Genomic DNA, 18,202 nt, shown 5'->3' with positions numbered 1-18,202 from the left:
TTTTCCATTTTTTGCAGATATCTTCTCTGGAGAACACCATCACCCTGAAAGGTGACAAGGTAAGATCTCCTTGCTGGAGAAGATGTGTGTTGAAGCTGAATATGTGATTATTTTGCGCATGTTGTATATTTTGTAGCTTTATTACTCTTATACATCAAAGTCTGCAAACATAACCCAAAACTCTCAAGTTCCTTAAGCAAATTCTTGCTGTTCCCACATCCAACAATAAAGGTCCTCCAAATACAGTGCATCATTTGATGATGTCAGGGCACGGTGAGCTTTGGTTCTCCTTCCAAACCTTCAAATTTCTGCAGGGCAAACTAGAGCGATCATTTCAGCCCAGAAATCAGAGGGGTCCATTCAGATGCTGAAGTTCACTGTGAGACTGACTGCTTTGCTGAAAGGGAATGAGATGACTTGGACGTTGGAATAAGTCCAGTACATTGTCCAGATCAACGAGCCTATTGCTGTTACAGAAGATCCTTGTCATAGCAATAGCTCTAACTGTGGATAGGTTTGGAAGAGCTTTTATTTAGTACCAGCATTCGGATTGCAGTAGCATGGATCCTACACAGATGGAAATTTCAGTGGGAAGATATGGCAGAGACAGATTTGTTCCATCCTTTTTTCAGCCTTGTGAAAAAGATCACTGAAAATATTACCAAGCCCCTCATGACTTCATGCCAACCTGCCTAAATCCTATCTGGGGGATACCCAAGTAGTGATCAGTATCAAAGCAGCTCCTTACCCACTCCCAGCACTCTTATTGTGGTCCATTTGGCAAAGCAAATGGCAAATAAATGCAGGTTTTGTTCAGTGCAGGCCACAGTGCCACATGCAGCACCAAGATCCAACCCAGACCACAACCAGAGGTGGAGTCATGGGGTAATTTGAGTAATCAAAGAGCCCAGGAAGGTGAAAAAAGTATTTAACTGCCTTCTCTCCCTCTTTCAGTTTAACAAGGTTTGTGAGTTGACCATTTATTTGACCATTTATTTTGTGCACCTTGCAGCTGGGGACAGGGAAGGACACGAGGCAGATGTGGAGGAGGCAGACCAGCTGCAGCATCAATTTCTACTACATTTTGCTGGGCTGGGGGAAAAGGCTCATTCACAGAGGCGCAGACTGTGTATCTAGATGGGTCCTTCGCAGGCAGACCTGGCCTTGCCCTGCCAGTTTTCTGATTTACCTGCAGGGCTCATGAGTCCTGAGTCATAGGCAAAGCCCATGACAGACTGGGAGAACAAGATCTGCAAGCAATATCACAGTGGTTCTGTCACCTCCCCAAGCCCCACTTAAGACGTGCAGTCCCAGACTTTACTGAAGAAATGGTGTTGCTTCATCAGCCAAGCTGTGATGGCAGGGAAGTAGAGGCAAAGTTTGGTTTGCAAGGAGAGATAATACCATTATTAGCCCAGGCTGGGTAGCAGGGGCAAAAGGAAAAGCAGGAAAGCTCTCAGGTCTGCCTTTAGGTCCGAAGCAGAAGCAGCACGTTTCAACTGAAGAGCAGAGTTGCTCCAAATTTAATTATGTTAAACAGTGAGATAGCTACAAGAAAAGCCTGGCTGATCCAATTGGAAAAGTCATTGTTATTCTGGAGCCACCATGGGCCAGTGGGTGAGAAATGCCTCAATACATGATGCATCACTTCCACTGTGAATTTTAGGCGGGACAAAGAACTAACATGTTAATGCTGGCTTACAGGGGGATTGCGGGAAGGACGGCTTGAAAGGTGAAAGAGGTCCTCCAGGCCCAAAGGTATGTCCTGAGTGCATGGAGGCATTTTTGTGTGGGTGCCATTGTGTTGGGCTGACCAGAGGGGAAGAGCACCCATCTCAGATGTCTTCTGACCCCCTAAAATGTTGGGTTTTCAAAGCAGAGTTTCTGAGATGGGCTCATAATCTTGTGGTCATAATGATGCTGTAATCCTACAACTCGGTTAAGCAGATACACAACATTTAGGTAGGAAGATGTTGTTGAGGAGTCAGATGGGATAAATCTCTAAAACGTTCAGGGATGTTTCCTTCCTTTCCTCCCCCCTGCAAGTTGAAGAACACATTGGAAAGAGATGGAAGGAGAAATTGCTTCTGATACCACACACATCTAGAGTTCTTTAGAGGTAGAACAAACTCCTCCACTTAATGGAGAGGAAAATGCTGCAGAAAGCAGCATCAGTGGGTACAGGTAGATCTCCTCATTGGTCCAAGATCCAAGTCTTTGCAAAGGCAAGGACTTATGCAGGTGACATGCATGGGCTGTGCCTCAGACATACTGAGTTCAGCCAGTGCACCCCACATTGCAGTTCCTTTACCCCAGCACACCTTGGCATGGAGTTGCAGTGCCATCAGGGCCTTCCTGGCGCCCTTCATTCCACCGGAATCTGTCAATAAAGAAACCAGATTTCAGTGAAATGAAGCCCATCAGAGAGGCAGGTCAGCCCCCACCTCAGCAGATGTTCTTCACCCCAGCACTGGACCTCCCAAGCCATTGCCGCTCATCTGTAGTTTCATCTGTGGCACTGGCCCAGCAAGGAGAGGTGGACAGCCTGTTTATGCAACTTGCTGTTGGGAGTCCAACCCACTGCAGGTATTTGACCCAGATCGCACATGGCGGTAGGGAGGGCCACCAGCACGGTGACCACCTTCAGAAGGGACCATCAACTGTAGGGGCACCTTGGCCATCCACTTGCTGCCTACTACCTCTGCACAGCTGACACAGCAGGGACAGCAGCAGTGACATTGAGGGGCCTCAAAAACCTTCACTTTTTTAAACATTGCACATGGCCAAGAAATGGAGAAGAGGATGGTGCGCATGGCCAAGAAATGGAGAAAAGGATGGTGCAAGGCTCTGGTCCAAACCTCACTTTGATCATGTTCATGTCTGGCTCTTGGTCCAAGCCTGTCCTAAGAAATGCAGCCAGCAGCTGTGTCCAATGGAGGAGTGAAGGGTGGGATTCAAGGGGGACCAAGGGACCATTGAGCAGGGTGGGATTCAAACCCCCTCTCTGAGCTGATGGGGATTTGTCTGGGGTCACAGCATGGGCTGGGAACAAAGGGCCAGATTACATGACTCTTGCTCCTCCTCAGACTTCCTCTTCTTGCTGCTCATTGGGATAATAATTAATGCGTTGCTCTTGTTCATTTGAAGGGAGAACCCGGTCCACCAGGCAAAGGAGTAGAAATGAAGGTAAATGAAATAAAAAAATTATAGAGCATATTAATGTTGGAAACACCTCCCTCTGTCTGAGGTTGGGATGGCAGAGGGGACCCAGTGTGTGTCCCCAGGCTTAGCTATCAACAGCCTGCAGGGCCAGCTGGAGGAGAGAGAAGTTCTGACCCTTCTTTCCTCTTTCAGGATCTGGAGAGGCTTTTTGAAGCAAATGGTATCAATGTAGGTAACGCTTTGACCTTCCTCATGGCAATGATTGTAATTAAGTCTTTCCATCTGTTCCCTCTGGCCTTCTGGAGGCGATGTGTGCTCCCCCAGGTTCAGCACTGGCACTCACAAGAGTGCAGGGTTATTACTTTTCCTTTTACAGCTTACCATAGATATTTAAATGCTTCTTGGATGGCTTTTCTGCTACTATGTTATGGGGTGGATGGTGGATTTGAGGCCCATGTGACACTGAAACTTGGCAAATACCTGTTCAGAGCTTGGTGCTACTGCCTGGATTCGCTTGTACTTCAGCACTGCCAGCAATAGGACACCCACACAGCCCCATGGGTGCTCTGGCCATACTGCATGTCATGTTTAGCAAAAAAGTCTAGTTTGGGAGTTTTCCTTAGCTTATAACACAAATGGTAGTGAATCATCACTGTGCAATATAGCAGTGCTAGCCTGGTGGCCTCCCTCTCCACTCTCATGGTTGCCATCAAGCTCAGGAAGTGTGATAAGGCTCAGCTTTTAGTATCTACCATGCAGGTACTTACAGTTGTGCTTGTTACTTCTAGCTCCTTTCTGTAAGCTCTGGAGATGTGACCAAGGCAGATGGTCAAATGTAGGAGTTTTATTTAGGATGGGGAGAGCCACCATGTAAGCACCATCAATTGGCTCCTAGATGTCCAAACTGTAGTCACCTGTATTTAAACCAGCTGCTGGCTGTTGGGGCACATTGCTTCACCAGGTGCTACTGGAAATGCATCAGTCATTTTGTGGTGGCTGCACTTGCACTGTGGTGTGGCACTGGGCTACTGCCTTAATGGTATCCACTGGTTGCAGTTGGCACTGCTGAAGGACCTCTCCAATGCACTCCTGCGGGATGGACTGGATGGGCTGGTGCAGCAGCTGGGTGGCTCCAGGACAAACAAGACCTCCAGGAGAAAGCAGGCAGCTCTCCATGCTACCAAGCATGATGTGAGTATTGTCATCTGTCAACCTCAGGGGGCAGACAGACTTTGAAGGAAATGAAGGAGAAACAGAAACAAATCATTGAAGGCTTCAAGGTCACCTCTGTCATCAGGCAGGTTATGGTGACTTGCAGCCACGCTAAGAAAGAGTTAAGCTGGAACAGGCTCATGGCTTACACCAGGATCTTGGATCTTCAGGTTGAACTGATGGGATTACAAAGCACTCTTTTTTTTTTTTTTTTTTTCAGTGGAAATAAAGGAATTGGTCAACCCATGTTGTTGATGGAGGTAGCTAGAAGCCATCCTCCAAAGCCATCCCCCTCCTTGTGTCCTTTGAGGACTGGGAGTTGTTGGAGTGGTGTGTATGCAAGGGGATGAAAGCAGCTGCAAGCATGAGAAGTGATCATAGAGGTGGCCTCAAAAGCAAGAGGGATCCCAGGGAGGTAGAACTAGCTTAGAGGGAAGGTTTGGAGGTGACCATCAGGGAATTACTGACTACTTGCTCCATCCTGGTTCAGAAAAGGCCACCAGGTGGGACAGAGCATGCTGAAAGGGTGGGACAGTGGGCAGAAATAACCCATCAGGATCCAACTCATCACATGTGTGGGTCCTGGGAGCTCAGGTGTGTCATTGCCACACCAACCCACTCTTTTTGATGTTGCAGGATTCACTGGTGTTTGATACTTCTCACAATGCCCTGGCCAGCACCAAGGTGACAGAAGAAGCACAGAGCCTGGAGATGGAGGCTCAGTTTAGGGTGCCGGTGTCTGGAGGACTTCCCAAGGTGAAAATAAGGAGCAGAGCAGATTAAGTATAGTTGTGTAGATCTGTGTTCCTGTCCACCTGGTCTGCTGCTGCAATAATGTTAAAAGATTGCACATCAGATATGTACTGGCTGCCTGTGAGCTCCAGTCCATGCTCCAGTGATGCCTCCTGGTGATACTTATCCTCCCTTCCTTTCCACACAACCACAACTCCTTCTTGTCTTCTGAGCAAAAAAACCACCACATTTTGGGCTGGTTTCAAGCCATCCCCATGCTGTTATCTGTTGAACTTGCCCTGCAACTTCTCACTTGAAGGCTGTAATCTAGGTGTGTCCCTCCTGCCCCAGCAGGGATGGATCCAATCCTGCTGTCAGGTTGGGTTCAGGTTTCCCAAGAGAGGAATCCTTCCCATGACTCCACAGCCCTCATCTGCTTGGTCTACCAGGCTAATTGCTAGAGTTTATCTAGGCACCTGCATCCTTTGCAATTGCAAGTAACAGATAGCTTGCGTTTATGGGAATTAGGAGTTTATTAGCAATGTTGAGGCTGAATCTCCATGCTGGACCCGAGTTCCAGTGTGGTACAGCACACCTCCAGGAATGAAATCAGAGGATTGTATCCAGGTCACCTCTCAGCTGCTGGAGGAGTTAGTTTGTGTGTACTAGACAGTCCTGATAAGAGAGTCCAGGAAATAGTGCCTGCAGCTGCAGTGGGGCTTTTCTTGTCCTTGTTTTATGACAGCCAAGAAGTGATTCTCTCCGTAAAACCTTATAGGTCACCAGTAGGAAATGTTGTCTCTAACTGGAGCATGAGAGCTGAGGGGGGTGTTTGGAGCCAGCTCCTGATGTTTTTCTCTTCCTCTGTGGTTGGTTCAACAGTGACCCAGTTGCTCAGGCACTTAGGGTGAGACAGGCTTATCCCCTCTCAGCTCCAGGCTTCTGCCGCTGTCTCAGGTGAAACATGTTGCTTTTCCGGATCATTGGAAGCTGAATGATAGCATTTTAGGGGTTTGAGAGGTGATGAAGTGCTCACCAATACATGTGTTTGTATCAAGAGACACAAACTGGATGTGTGCCAGCCACCCCGGAGCCAGCGATGCTGGCATTTGGAGTACAGAGGCACCAAAGCTGTCTCTGTTAGGCTTTGGGAGCCCAACTGAATCTGACAGAAAGGGCTGGGGATGTCTGCTCATCTGGGCCAGCCTATCCAGGCTGGACTTCCACCAGGGGGTGAAGGGGGCAAAGCAGCCCTCCAACCCGTATGAGATCCTTGCAGTCTGCCCCAACCCATCCTTGCTGGCACTTTCCAAGTAAGATGCAGGAGAAGCCTTGGCACATTGGGTCTTCAGCCTTGCCCTGCTGTCTCAGAGCATGCTATTGTATTGCATAAATGGCAGTGTTGATAAAGCAATGCATTGTGGATGACATCCTGATGTGGAAAAAGCAATAACTTACTTTGGTCTCTACAGGGTCCATCTGCTGCTGGTTCTGAAGCTGTGTACCAATCCCTAGAGAACCCTCCTGAGTCCCTGGAGAAAACATCTGAGGAGAGAAGGAAAGATAGAGACTCAAGAAGGAAAAACACTTCTCTCAGCAGCGTATGTAAATAACTATTCAGTGACTTTTAATTACTTTTCCATTTGTGCTGATTTAACAGATGCAAAGGAGTTACATTTGTCAGAGCTTGATTGTACAAATTGTTGCAATTCTATGAGTTTTGCTTCTATTTTAATGCAGTTAAAAGCTAAGTTAGAGAAAGGGTAAGGGTGTCTGCATGTATCAGTGCCAGAGATTGGAAAAAGGTTTTGCTTTCCACCTTCTGCTCTGGTAATTAGTGGGACTGTTGTCACTTACCCATCACCCTCTGCAGGGCTTGTCTGTATCCCCACCATACCCAGAAGATGATCTGCAAGGAAACCAGTCCACAGAGCTTCTTGAGTCCTTGGAGGAGAGGGTGGAAGGACAACCACAGCAGGACACCAGCCATGTATGTCTTCCCTAGAAATTCTGGGAAGTAGACCAGTGTGGAGATAAGTGATAGACTGGAAGGGATTGATATGCACATCTCTTACAGTGCTGTGAGTCCTGGGGCAGTTACCCGGAGGACACCACTGCTCAGACATAGGACCTGGGCAGGAGGCTGATGGCCAGCCTTGTCCTTTGCATGTCCTTTGCCACTTTCCCTGTAGGCAGGGAAGTGGGAACCCCCCAGAGCCCTTGACAAATGTTTTGTTGTTAATTATCCACTTCTTTTTTTTTTTTTTTTTTTTTGGGGGGGGGGGAGGGTGATGGAAAGGATAATCTCTTTCTAATCTGGATCCATCAGCCACAGCAGCCATCCTATTATCTGGGCTTGTTTGACTGAATAGCTGAGGATTCTCAATACTTTTTTAAATCAGACTTGTAGTACTCCAGGGACAGTGCAGACCCGAGACAGTGAATTTAAGATATTTCCCCTGACAAGATATTTCGTTTTCCTTCTTACTTTCCACAGATGCCTTAGAATAGTCCAGACTCTCACGTTTCCCTGCACAGTGTTAGACTTTTAGACCCTGGTATGTACCGTTCTGAGCCCTGGAGTGCAGAGTCTGACTCCCTTAAAGAAGAGTTTTTAGTGTCTAAGCAGGAATTTGGGGCATTTCTCCTTTTTAAGGACTCACTAACAAGAGCAAATTGTAATTTAATAAGCCTTTGTAGATGGGCTGAGCCAAGGTGACTGTTCCCGAGGAAACATGATGCAGGGTGACTTACCCTACCTCTTCTTTCAAGGTCTGCCTCTTAAAAAGTTGAAGTGGTTACTGCACTTCAGTTGAAGGACAGTTGCAAAGTAGAGGTTTCTTCCATAGCCAGGAGTTAGAACTGCTTTACAAACACATGTGTACATAACCTCTAAGACTCGTTATATCATTTTCAGCAAAATTGGAGGGTGCATCCAGGCTGGTAGCAACAGATACCACATTTCAGCTGATGGGCAATAAGCTGTGGTGTTTCTGTAGTGTGGTTGTCTGAGCCCTAACATCCCATCTCACCCTTATTTTTCTGCCCTCCTGGGCATGCATTTTCTTTGGAGAATGGAAACCATGCTCCACTGCCACATACCAAACCCAACACCCTCCAGCCTGAACATCACTGTAACCATAAGTGCATATTCCAGCCTAGCTGGGAGACCCTACCCCAACACCATGCATTGAGTGACGGCAGCCCCAGTGATGGAGAGAGGGAAAATGCATTCATTCAGTGCTGTCTGAACACCTTTGCATACTGATGTGCTCTTGTGTGATGGAGGGAATGCTCTTTTTGAAAATACTCGGAGACAGGATACCAACAGCCTTAAAAAATGGACTGTAAAAATCTCTTGGATGTTTGCTTGCAACTACAGGCATGGTTACTGCTAGGAGCAGCATTAGCAAGGATATTTCTAGGAATAGCAATGAGGGAGTAGCTCTGAGTGAGGAGACTGTTGGAGGAAATCTCACTCTGATTTTTAAGTAGTCTGCTGGAAACTTGCTTCTGCTCCTAGCACTGGCTCCTGGCTGTCTCTGCAAATTAACACCACATGGAATCCCAAAGCTGGAACCAGTGATGTTGCAGCAGCCACGAGAGGGCTCCCGGCACAAGCACACACACGCAAGCACCCACCCCCACACAGACGCGTGCATGCGTGTAAGCTGCCGCTCTGGAGATGGCAGCCTGTGCCATGAGCATCCATTAACTTTGTTTCTCCTCCTGGATGCACCTTTTCCCTTGGCTGGGAATGGTTAAGCTGGGAAGGGACCCTAAGCACAGAGTACAGAGCCCAAACTCCCTCATTTCTTGGGGGATAGGGTTGCGTGATGCTGGCTGAGGTGGGAGATTTTTGGGGTCCAGTTGTTGAAAGCAGGTAGAGCTCAGTCTCTATGGACTCACACCTGGAGACTGTGAAATTGAGAGAGGGTCCTGAATCTGTGGATCTATTTGAAACTGTGGAATTTAGCAGTGCTGGATGCTTTTCGTGAGCAGACATCTCGAGGCTTCACACATGCCCCTTGCATGGGGTCATTTAATATATCAGATGCACCACAGACACAGCATCTTCTTCCTTGATGAATGGGAGTGACCCCTGTTTGTTTGGTGTCTGGGAGCTAAGTGCATCCCTGTGCCCAGACACTGTAGCCATGGCACCAGGAAGTCAAGGGGACTGTGTGGCCACACCAGATGTGACATTTGGGCAGAAAGAAGAGCTGTCCTCAGTCATCAGGTGTGTAAGTAATTAATCCCTGCATCCCAAGGACCAAAACCAATCCCTGTGTCCTTTTTGAGATGCCACTTTCTTTTAAAAAAGCCCCATGGGATCTGCAGAGCAGAGCCACAAAACTGGTTTGTAGGTGGCTTGCAGGTTCATTTATCATGACAGACCCAAGACTGGACATTTTTTAGCCAAACTCAGGGTGCCTGAGATAACATGATTTCTGCATTGAAGATTTTTCACAGGGAGGAGATACTAAATGTTAGAGGTCTCTTGAATCTTGTGGTGAAAGGCAGGAGGAGAGCCAGAGGGAGGAAGCTGAAGACTTATAATCCAAACAGGAAATCAAGAGTTTAAGCTGATTAACCCCAGCGGCAGGCTGGAGGGAGATGGTATTTTTCCCTCCTGACAATTCCCTGCCTGTCGCTGCCTGAGTTATCAGAAGCAGCGCACGGGGGGCTGGTGGGGGGACAGTTTGTACTTTGGGTTCACAGAGATGATCTCCTGCCCTGTTGGGTCTGGTGCTCAAAAGCCCTATGGATTAGTGCACACAATATCAGTGTCATCTGACAGTGATGCTGCATCTGGGTGTTTGGCAATAATTATTGGGGTAATCACGTAACTCGGTACTACCAGACATCTTTTCCTGAATCCCAGCCTGGAGGATTCCCCATCAAATGAATAATTGTTTGAAAGATGGGCAGGTAGCACCACTCTTCATTCTCTCATATCTAATGATCCCCATTTTGGTAGGGATGTTTGTAAAAGTAGAACAGCTGCCACAAGTTTTTTAGGGCACTTCATACCCTCCCCCAGCACAATGGGATCTGCACCCCAAGGATGTTTTCCTTGGTTGCATTTGGTGTAAAACCCTCTTTAGAGGAGGAAGAAGTGTGGTCCAAAGGCAGGGAAACAGCAGCAGCCCCTCTCTCCTTGTAGCTCCTGCGTCTCCTCATCCCTGGTGGCTCCTGCAGCTGAACTGAACTCAGTGGAAATGCAAAGGGAGCGAAATGGTGCTGGTTGCTTTCCCATCAGCAACAGCTGTAATCACGAATTTTACCTGCTAAAAGGTTCATAGGGCCCTAGAGAGAAGCAGCCTGTAATAGCCCAAGAGCTTCATCTCAGAGATGCAATTTCTGGCTGGCAGGAGTTAATGGGGAAGCAAATTAACTGATGTAAAGAGGCAGGATGAGCCCAGGTACACGTGCCTGTGTGAGAAGCGGTGGCTGGTTATTCTTTCCATAGATGAGCCACTTCTTTGATGCTACGGGACCGTACCAGCCAGTTCTTGCCTCCTCGATCGCCCAGCTCCCCTGCAGTTAAGCTTACTCATTTTCACAGTTAATTCAGATAAATTGCCTCTGGTTCTCTCCATGTGGATAAACCCATAGTCACTTAATTTTCCTACCTGATACCTTCTTGCCCTTTTCTATTTCTCTTTCCTGTACCTTTTTCTTTGCAGGATTTTTTTTTTTACTCCCCCTTTTATTTCTGCTGTTCTCTTTCCTGTCCTAATTTCATCTGTTCCTTTCCTCCTTTTCTCCCTTCTATCTTTTTCATTCTTTTTTACACTGTCACCTGCCATCAGTAAATCATTCCTTTAGAAAGCAGAAGCTTTTCTACTCTCTTTGAGATGCCTTATTGCTGGCATCTCCAAGCAGGAAACTGCTAAAATTGCGGAGGAATTGCAGAATGAAAGAGTTATTACCCCCTGCAATTTCCTACCACCCCAAGTAAATGGCAGCTTTATGAGATCACATGCAGATGGGTCGCCTTCAAAAGCTCAGCAAGGTCTTAGCAACCCGTGGGCTTGCCTCACCGCTGCCTTGTGACACTATTCACATGTCTGTGAATGGAACATCGACCCATGCTAAAGAGCAGCAGCATTTTACAGCTGGTTTGCACACAGATGAGCTGTGACCCAGTGCAGGATGGATGGGAACATCCAAGTGGTCTTATCTGATGGTGCTACCTAACCCACCCAGAACACCTTTGCATAGGACTGGGAGGTATTTCTCTAGCTTGTCCCACAAAAAACAGCCCAGATGGGGAGCCCCTCAAGTACTGACCTGTCTTTTATTCCTCCTTCTGTCATCCTTGCCTTCTTTCAGTAAAGAATTTCAGTTTTAATTAGATCAATTTTTTTTCACCCTTTACATATTTTGGTGAGTCAGAAACTTCCTGGGTTCATTAGCCGCTAGGTGAAATTACCATCCCACAAGATAAAATCCAACAAACAGGACTGTCATCCCTGCAGACCTGACAGTGCAATGTCTAGGGCTGGACTAAGCAGCATTTCTTGGAGGTACTTTATTTAGGATTTACTTCCCCTTGATTTTAGCCATCTAAAAGTCTTGACACATACTTCTAAGTGAAATTAGTGGAGGTGAATCTAGGTCTTTGTTTTCACAACAAAAAGTGCAGGAATAGTGCTAAATAACTGCAGACCATCCTGACTTTTCCCTCTCCTTCATGTGCTTGTGGCAGGTTACAGGGTTGGGGTTTGGGTGTTTTGTTATAAGTAAATTTGCTGCTTTTTTGTTTTCATGTCAAAATACTCACCGAAGCTACACTGCAGTGCTTCCACTGTGTGGTTTGAGGAATAATTGCTCTACACTTCAGCCACTAGGAATATTACAATGTTTACAACAGCAAGTAGATAATTTACCATTGCTAATATGGAAAAGAACAATTTATGAGCCAGGCTAGTAACTGTTTGTACAAGGTTTACTCGGTGTGCCTTAAATATATATTGGCCAAAAGCATCAGCACTGCAAACATCACCAAGTGGCAGATCAACATGTAGACATTAACAGGCATTAATTGTTTTCTTGTTCCAGTCAGATACACTGTGTACATTAAATGCATAGCAGGTGTGTTACTCGGGCATGGCTGGTGCAGGGAAGCATTTAACATTCAAAGTTGCAGTATTTTAAGTGGGGTTTATTTCTTTGAAATTGGAGTAAAATTGCACAGTGCTAAATAACATATATATTATTATGATGATACAGATAATGTTAGGTGCTCAGCAGGATGCCGCTTCCCTTCCCATAGGAAAATGTGAATTCAGGCAATGGCTCTGCACTCCCAAGGGACATTAGAACCAGGAGATCTGCAGAGCATGAGAGACACACAATGAAGACCCCATTTCACCACAGCAGCTTCAGGCTGGCCTGTGTGCAAAACCAGAGCCATCGGTGCGATCCAGAAGGAGGTGGTGACCCTTCCTTGTTGGCTCTGTCACAGGTTCATCCCCCCGGTGCTCCAGGAGCTTGGAAATCCCTATCTGGATCTGTGGTAAGTGAAGACCCTATACAAGGGTGTCTTCAAACAGATGGACGCAAGGGAAACCCCATTTGCCCAGTTGTGCAAAGTCACAATGAATGAATGTAGTGGGAGGGTGAAGGTTAGTGATAAATATTAACAAATAAAGCAATAAACAACTGCTATGGAAGCCTTTTTCTTGGCACAGCAGATTGTTCTCCCTGTATCTGGCAAGGGAAACATGATGCTTGGAAAGCAAGGGAAATGTGATGCTTGGAAAACCAAACTGGGGAAAATCAAACTTAATCAATGAGGCAACATTATAACCTGGCTCATGGGGAAAGCAACATCATAACTGAAGAGTGTTTTGTGTCCTGAGAGTTTAGAAGATATTTTAATGTGTGTTTAAATGTGTAAATATATGTGTGAGTTTATGAATACATACATTTCTGACACATCTGCACAATTACATTGTTGACTTTAACACAGTGTGCCAGAAATGGAAAGTGTAAAGAGTTGATTTTTACAAAATTTAAGAGAGAAAGACCTGTTTCCAGAAGTTAAGGATGAAAAACTCTGAACAGATTTCCTCTAAGTTTGAATGAATTTCTTTGAAAGCAGTGAGTGACCCTCACCCTGTGTTCCCAGGAGGAATGGCAGCACTGAGCTGAGCTCATCCACATCATGAGAAAACATATAATCTCATAGCCCTCCGTAAAGGGCCAGGGTTAAGGTGGGTCAGATGTGCCATTGCCAAAAGACTGGAACCGGGGCATTCCTTGATTCGTGGACCCTGGCAGCCCATATGCAATGGGCAGCACCAGCTCTCAGATGTCCTGTCCAGGCAGGAGCAGATCAGACAGAGCCTGGAGGCCACCCCGTATGCAACCAGGAGCCCTTCGATAGGGTTCTCATGATCCCTGATGACACACAGCTTCCCTGTGAGATGCTTCCAGCCTCTACACTTACTGCCTAACATCTCCATGCAAAAAGGACTTGGTGGAAATAAATTTAAATTTAATTTATAATGAAAGCAAGTTGGGTACCTCCTTGCACCCACTGCTCTCCAACTGCTCTCACACTTTCCTTTCTTTTTTGACTCAAGGCTTACCCAGGCCCTCATCACCTGAGGAGAATTAAGGTACAGCATTCATGTTGTACTCCTCTTATCACAGCTGCATGTGGTGAGGATGCAGCTGGTCCTTTCCCAGCCCCATTTTGTATGTGCTATTTTTTTTTTGTCTTACAGAAGGAGGAAACTGGCCCAGCAGATCCATCTTCCCATGGCCAAAAGGTCAGTGCTTTTGTTTCACCTTTTAATGCAGATACCCAACAGCACCTGTGGGGCATCAGGATAGTGGTCCATCTCCCAGAACAGTCTCATTTGGAGGCTGAGGAATCATGGGTGAAAACTGGCCAGGCCAGTAGGTTCAAGAGGTAGTAATCAACAGTTTCGGCTACTGTTAACGAGCAGAGATTCCAGGCTTGAGCCTTTCACAGCTGATCCAAACATGGGGTTTGTGTTTTGGGGAGCCTCAAAAGTTTTGTCCTCTGTGGACTTCTCCTGTCTCCCTCAAATTCATGGCATCCTTTTACATCTGCAGTGTTCTGGGGCAGGGAGGCCCTCAGCTTACCACTTGTCTCTGGCCCTTACTCTGCAATTTATGTTTTCTCCCTACATTTCCACTGCACAGAATAGAAGAGTTGAGGTCAGGTATGTCCCCAATCTGGTCTGGGAATGCAGGAAATGAGGAGTTCCTCCACAGGTGTTTGCTAAAAGCTGATGCAGGAACAAGGGCAGCACCTACCTGGTCCAAAGAGGGAAGGAAAAATTCCTCGTAGCAATGCATGTTTGCAATTGAAGGGTTTGCCTGTTGTTTTCCAGGGAGAAATGGGAGCTCCGGGAGTCCGTGGAGACAAAGGAGAAAAGGTAGCAATAGTGCTTTTCTGGCCAGAACCTCTCAGACCAGGAGAAGACTGTCTGTGCTAAGAGGGTCTCAAAAGGGAGAGACAACTGGGGATGTGCTGATGGAAGGGACTTTCAGGATCTATGGGAGACTGTACCAATGTAAATTGGGATTGAGACAGTCCCACCTTTATCCCTGAACCTTGCTGTGTGTTTCTGTTCCCTCCCTTCCAGCAATGCTAGCACACTCAGGAGTAAAGGCAAAAAATTCAGGGTTTTTTCCTGATGTTCATTTTCTGCTGGATCAATGAACTAAACCAGGTGACAGACAAGCAAAGACAGCCCTGGTGCAAGGGCAAGGATGGAAGAAGGGCAACACAAACCACCGTGAACAATTTTGGCAGCAAAGGTTTACAGGGGCCAAATGGCAGACTCAGTGTGGTGGGACCCAGATATTCAGAAGAAAGGCAGACAAGGCAGGGTGGGTGTTCACAGGTGCAGCCCAATGGGGAAGGGGTACTTTGCATGGGTGACCATTTAAACACCTATGTGGTGCAGCATCTTGGGGACACAGGCATGAGAAGAGGGAGGAAGGGGAGGTGGCTGGAAGGTGGCTGGTTTTTGTCTTGCAGGGGCAGCCTGGGGAGATGGGGGAACCTGGAGAAAAGGTGAGCTGTGGATTCGGTATCAGCTGCTGGAGCAGGACAGCATTACCAGCTAAGTGGCACAAATCCAGCATTGGAGATTGCCATAGGAAAGTTGAAACCTGCCGGGTTAACCCAGTACTCCATCTCCTCCCTGTGAGCAGCGTGGCTCCGTGTTAGGTCATTTGGCTTTTCCCTAGTCACGCAGCCACTGCCCACCTCTTGTGAAAAGAGGTGGAGGTCAGAGTGGCAAGTTGGTTGCTCCATGCTGCATAGGCTATGTGCACAACTGGAAACCTTTGCTCTTGCTGCAGGGTTGCACTGAGGTGGTATTTCACATAACCTCTTGCACAGGCTTGGTAACTCTTTTCTTATTTTATAGGGCACCAAAGGAGACAGAGGTGAAAGTGGTCAAAAGGTAAACAACAACATCAATACCACAATCAGGGGTGTCTTTTCTTACACTGTGAGAGCTTGCCTCCTGCTCTCCCTCCTCCTTTTGCCATACCAAACTTCCCCATCTCAGGGGCACGTGTCCAGGTAACCTCCTGAGCTGTGGGCCAGTCACTCAGTGGGGACCCAACATCTCTCTGTTGACTAGGGAGGGACTCCAAATGGCTGACACAGACAGGACACCCACCTTATAATGAGTAGTTTTGGAAGATGTGAGTCTCACCCAGAGTCGTCTGATATGATCTCCAATAATATTCCTGCAACTCAGCTCCCTCTTTTTTGAAGTTGATTAAATGCTCTCAGCAGCTTTGTCTCTCCAGGTCAGATTAAGTCTTCACATCATCTAGAGGAGATGTCATGGTCAGTGAGGGCTCTGTAGAAACCCTCAATGTAAGATCAGCTATGAGGGACTTCAGCCAAGTGTCTAGAGAGCAGCATGAAACAAGCTCTCATTTTGATGGGCCCATTGTGGAAGGAGTGATGTTAATTTTTCCTGACCTTCTCTTTACAGGGAGAACCAGGAATTGGGTTCAGAGGTCCTGTTGGTCAGGCTGGGCCACCTGGATTTAAGGTAAGCATTTCTCCTCTTCTAGATAAAGATCTCACTTGCTTTTTGCTGGGTCTTTCTCTTTGTAGTCCTTGCTTTTCACCACTGGGTGTGGAGCACAGAATTGGCTGCGGCTACAAAGATAAAGCACCAAAGCCAGTCCCAGCCCGGGAAGGCAGGAACTCCATCACATGAGTCTGGGACAGAAGGAGTGCTCTGTGTCCTCCAAAGGGCCATTTCAAAGCAGATGAGGTCCAGAGAATAGAATCATAGAATGGTTTGAGTTGGAAGTGACCTTTAAAGGTCATCTAGTCCACCTCCCCTGCAATGAGCAAGGACATCCTCAAATAGATCAGGCTGTGAAATATGTGCGTGAAAAAAATCCATGGAATTGTGGTCTCAGCAGAGATGCATTTCTGTGCTCCCTTGGGATGTTGCAGGTGTGCAGGGTTTGAATTCATTGGAAATCTCTGAAAGTCTTCAGGTAAGGGCTCCCTGCTTAGCAAGCCATGGTACGGCCCTTTCTCCAGCCCTAGGATCTCTCTTGTGAACCAGGGCTGGAGGGGATGTCCCCAGTTCTGTGTACTGGTCATGTGAATTCAAGGAGACACCCCAGGCTTTTCCCAGGACCTTTAGGGAGGCAGTTAATCCCACCTGAGATCCATGTTCCTTGTGATTCACTCAACAGGGTGAGCCAGGGGCCCCAGGACCTCCAGGAGCTCAGGGTATCCAGGGCATTCGTGGCAATGCTGGCACCCCCGGGTCACAGGGGAACAGAGGGGCTCCAGGTCTGCCCGGCATGCCAGGACAGAAGGTAGGTAGTGTGCAGTGGGGGGACAGCATGTGTTGTGTTAGCCAACTCAAGGTGAGAACAATGATGGTCCTGCTGAGACTGCCTATACTGGGTGTCCACCCAGTCAAGCCCCCACCCCTCCAGGTCTCCAGACCCTGAGCCTATACATAGTCAGTGACGCAGGAGCAAAGCCTGGTTGCAAAAGGAGAGGTAACAGAATTTATTAGACTAACTAATGTTGTTAGGGGAAAATGCAGGCCAAAAGATTTGGTACAGGGGGATGTCCTTCCAGTTAAAAAAAAAAAAAAACCAAACCAAAAACAAAAACAAAAAAACAACCAAACAAACAAAAAAAAGCTGTGGAACTCCAAGCAAGCTGTTCTTCTTTTAAATTTAGTGAAGTAACTTGGTGAGATGCCCAGGAAGAAAAGGGGTGGTGATAGCACAGGGAATGTCAGCACTGCAGGGACATGGAGGCTTAGCTGGAGGTGGGGTGGGGGACAGCAGTGTGCCTAAATTCAGGGTCTCGGTGTAGCTGGAGTCCCCTCTCCTCAACAAGAGGCCCACCCAAGGAGGCTATTCCTCCTGCTTGCTTGCCAGTGCAGGGAACACCTTGGGGAACCAGCTCCTGCTTTCTGTCTGGATGGGGGAAAGCAGGACCTTTCCCATCAGGGTGTTCTCCTCCTTAAAGGATTTTATTTTCAAGGGAGAGCGTGGGAAGAGAGGCCGGCATGGATTTGCTGGGCCCACAGGACCATCAGGATCCCCAGGAAAAGAGGTGACTTTTGTACATTGCCCTTGTGTCTTTTGAGCAGCAAAGGGGAGAGGTTGAGGGCCTGGTACCTGGGCTGGGTGTGGTTTTACTCTCTCGGAGCACTGGGACAGGGGAGCATTGAAGACTTGCAAAGCAAAGTCTTCCCTTCTATTTTGTTTTCCTTGTCCTACAGGGGATTCCTGGAACACCTGGACCCAAAGGCAACAAGGTCAGTGCCAATCTGCCAGGCAGGTCACAAGCACCTAAGATCCGGGGGTGGCAATGGGACCACTGCCCTCCCCTGGCTCCTCATCCCTAACCCCATCCAGCTACTTCATCCCTCTTTCATCCTCATGCCCTTCTTCCCCATGGTTGCTGGAGCATCCTCCAGAGAAAGCAGCAGAAAGTCAATGGAAGTGAGTCTCCTGACTCTTTCTGTGACTTCTAAATCATGGCCAAACTAATCAGCAATTGTGTGATGTGAATGAGACCTCCGGGGTTCTCTGT

The 18,202-nt window shown here is 47.4% G+C and overlaps 1 protein-coding gene across 1 annotated transcript in view; it reads left to right on the top strand.

Annotated features, from left to right (window-relative positions):
• The window catches only part of LOC130149750 (collagen alpha-1(VII) chain-like), a 116,274-nt gene that overhangs the window by 64,063 nt on the left and 34,009 nt on the right, over positions 1 to 18,202 (top strand). The window contains exons 51-68 of the mRNA XM_056339721.1: positions 18 to 59; positions 1,705 to 1,758; positions 3,148 to 3,186; positions 3,355 to 3,390; positions 4,219 to 4,353; positions 5,011 to 5,130; positions 6,579 to 6,707; positions 6,980 to 7,096; positions 12,389 to 12,631; positions 13,704 to 13,739; positions 13,848 to 13,892; positions 14,484 to 14,528; positions 15,137 to 15,172; positions 15,531 to 15,566; positions 16,113 to 16,172; positions 16,837 to 16,962; positions 17,648 to 17,719; positions 17,889 to 17,924. Coding sequence (XP_056195696.1) covers positions 18 to 59; positions 1,705 to 1,758; positions 3,148 to 3,186; positions 3,355 to 3,390; positions 4,219 to 4,353; positions 5,011 to 5,130; positions 6,579 to 6,707; positions 6,980 to 7,096; positions 12,389 to 12,631; positions 13,704 to 13,739; positions 13,848 to 13,892; positions 14,484 to 14,528; positions 15,137 to 15,172; positions 15,531 to 15,566; positions 16,113 to 16,172; positions 16,837 to 16,962; positions 17,648 to 17,719; positions 17,889 to 17,924 — 1,407 coding nt within the window. The remainder of the gene's footprint in view (positions 1 to 17; positions 60 to 1,704; positions 1,759 to 3,147; positions 3,187 to 3,354; positions 3,391 to 4,218; positions 4,354 to 5,010; positions 5,131 to 6,578; positions 6,708 to 6,979; positions 7,097 to 12,388; positions 12,632 to 13,703; positions 13,740 to 13,847; positions 13,893 to 14,483; positions 14,529 to 15,136; positions 15,173 to 15,530; positions 15,567 to 16,112; positions 16,173 to 16,836; positions 16,963 to 17,647; positions 17,720 to 17,888; positions 17,925 to 18,202) is intronic.

The sequence above is a fragment of the Falco biarmicus genome, chromosome 5, assembly GCF_023638135.1.
Source record: "Falco biarmicus isolate bFalBia1 chromosome 5, bFalBia1.pri, whole genome shotgun sequence".
In the NCBI taxonomy this organism is placed as follows: domain Eukaryota; kingdom Metazoa; phylum Chordata; class Aves; order Falconiformes; family Falconidae; genus Falco; species Falco biarmicus.
This window is presented reverse-complemented; position numbering and strand designations above follow the sequence as displayed.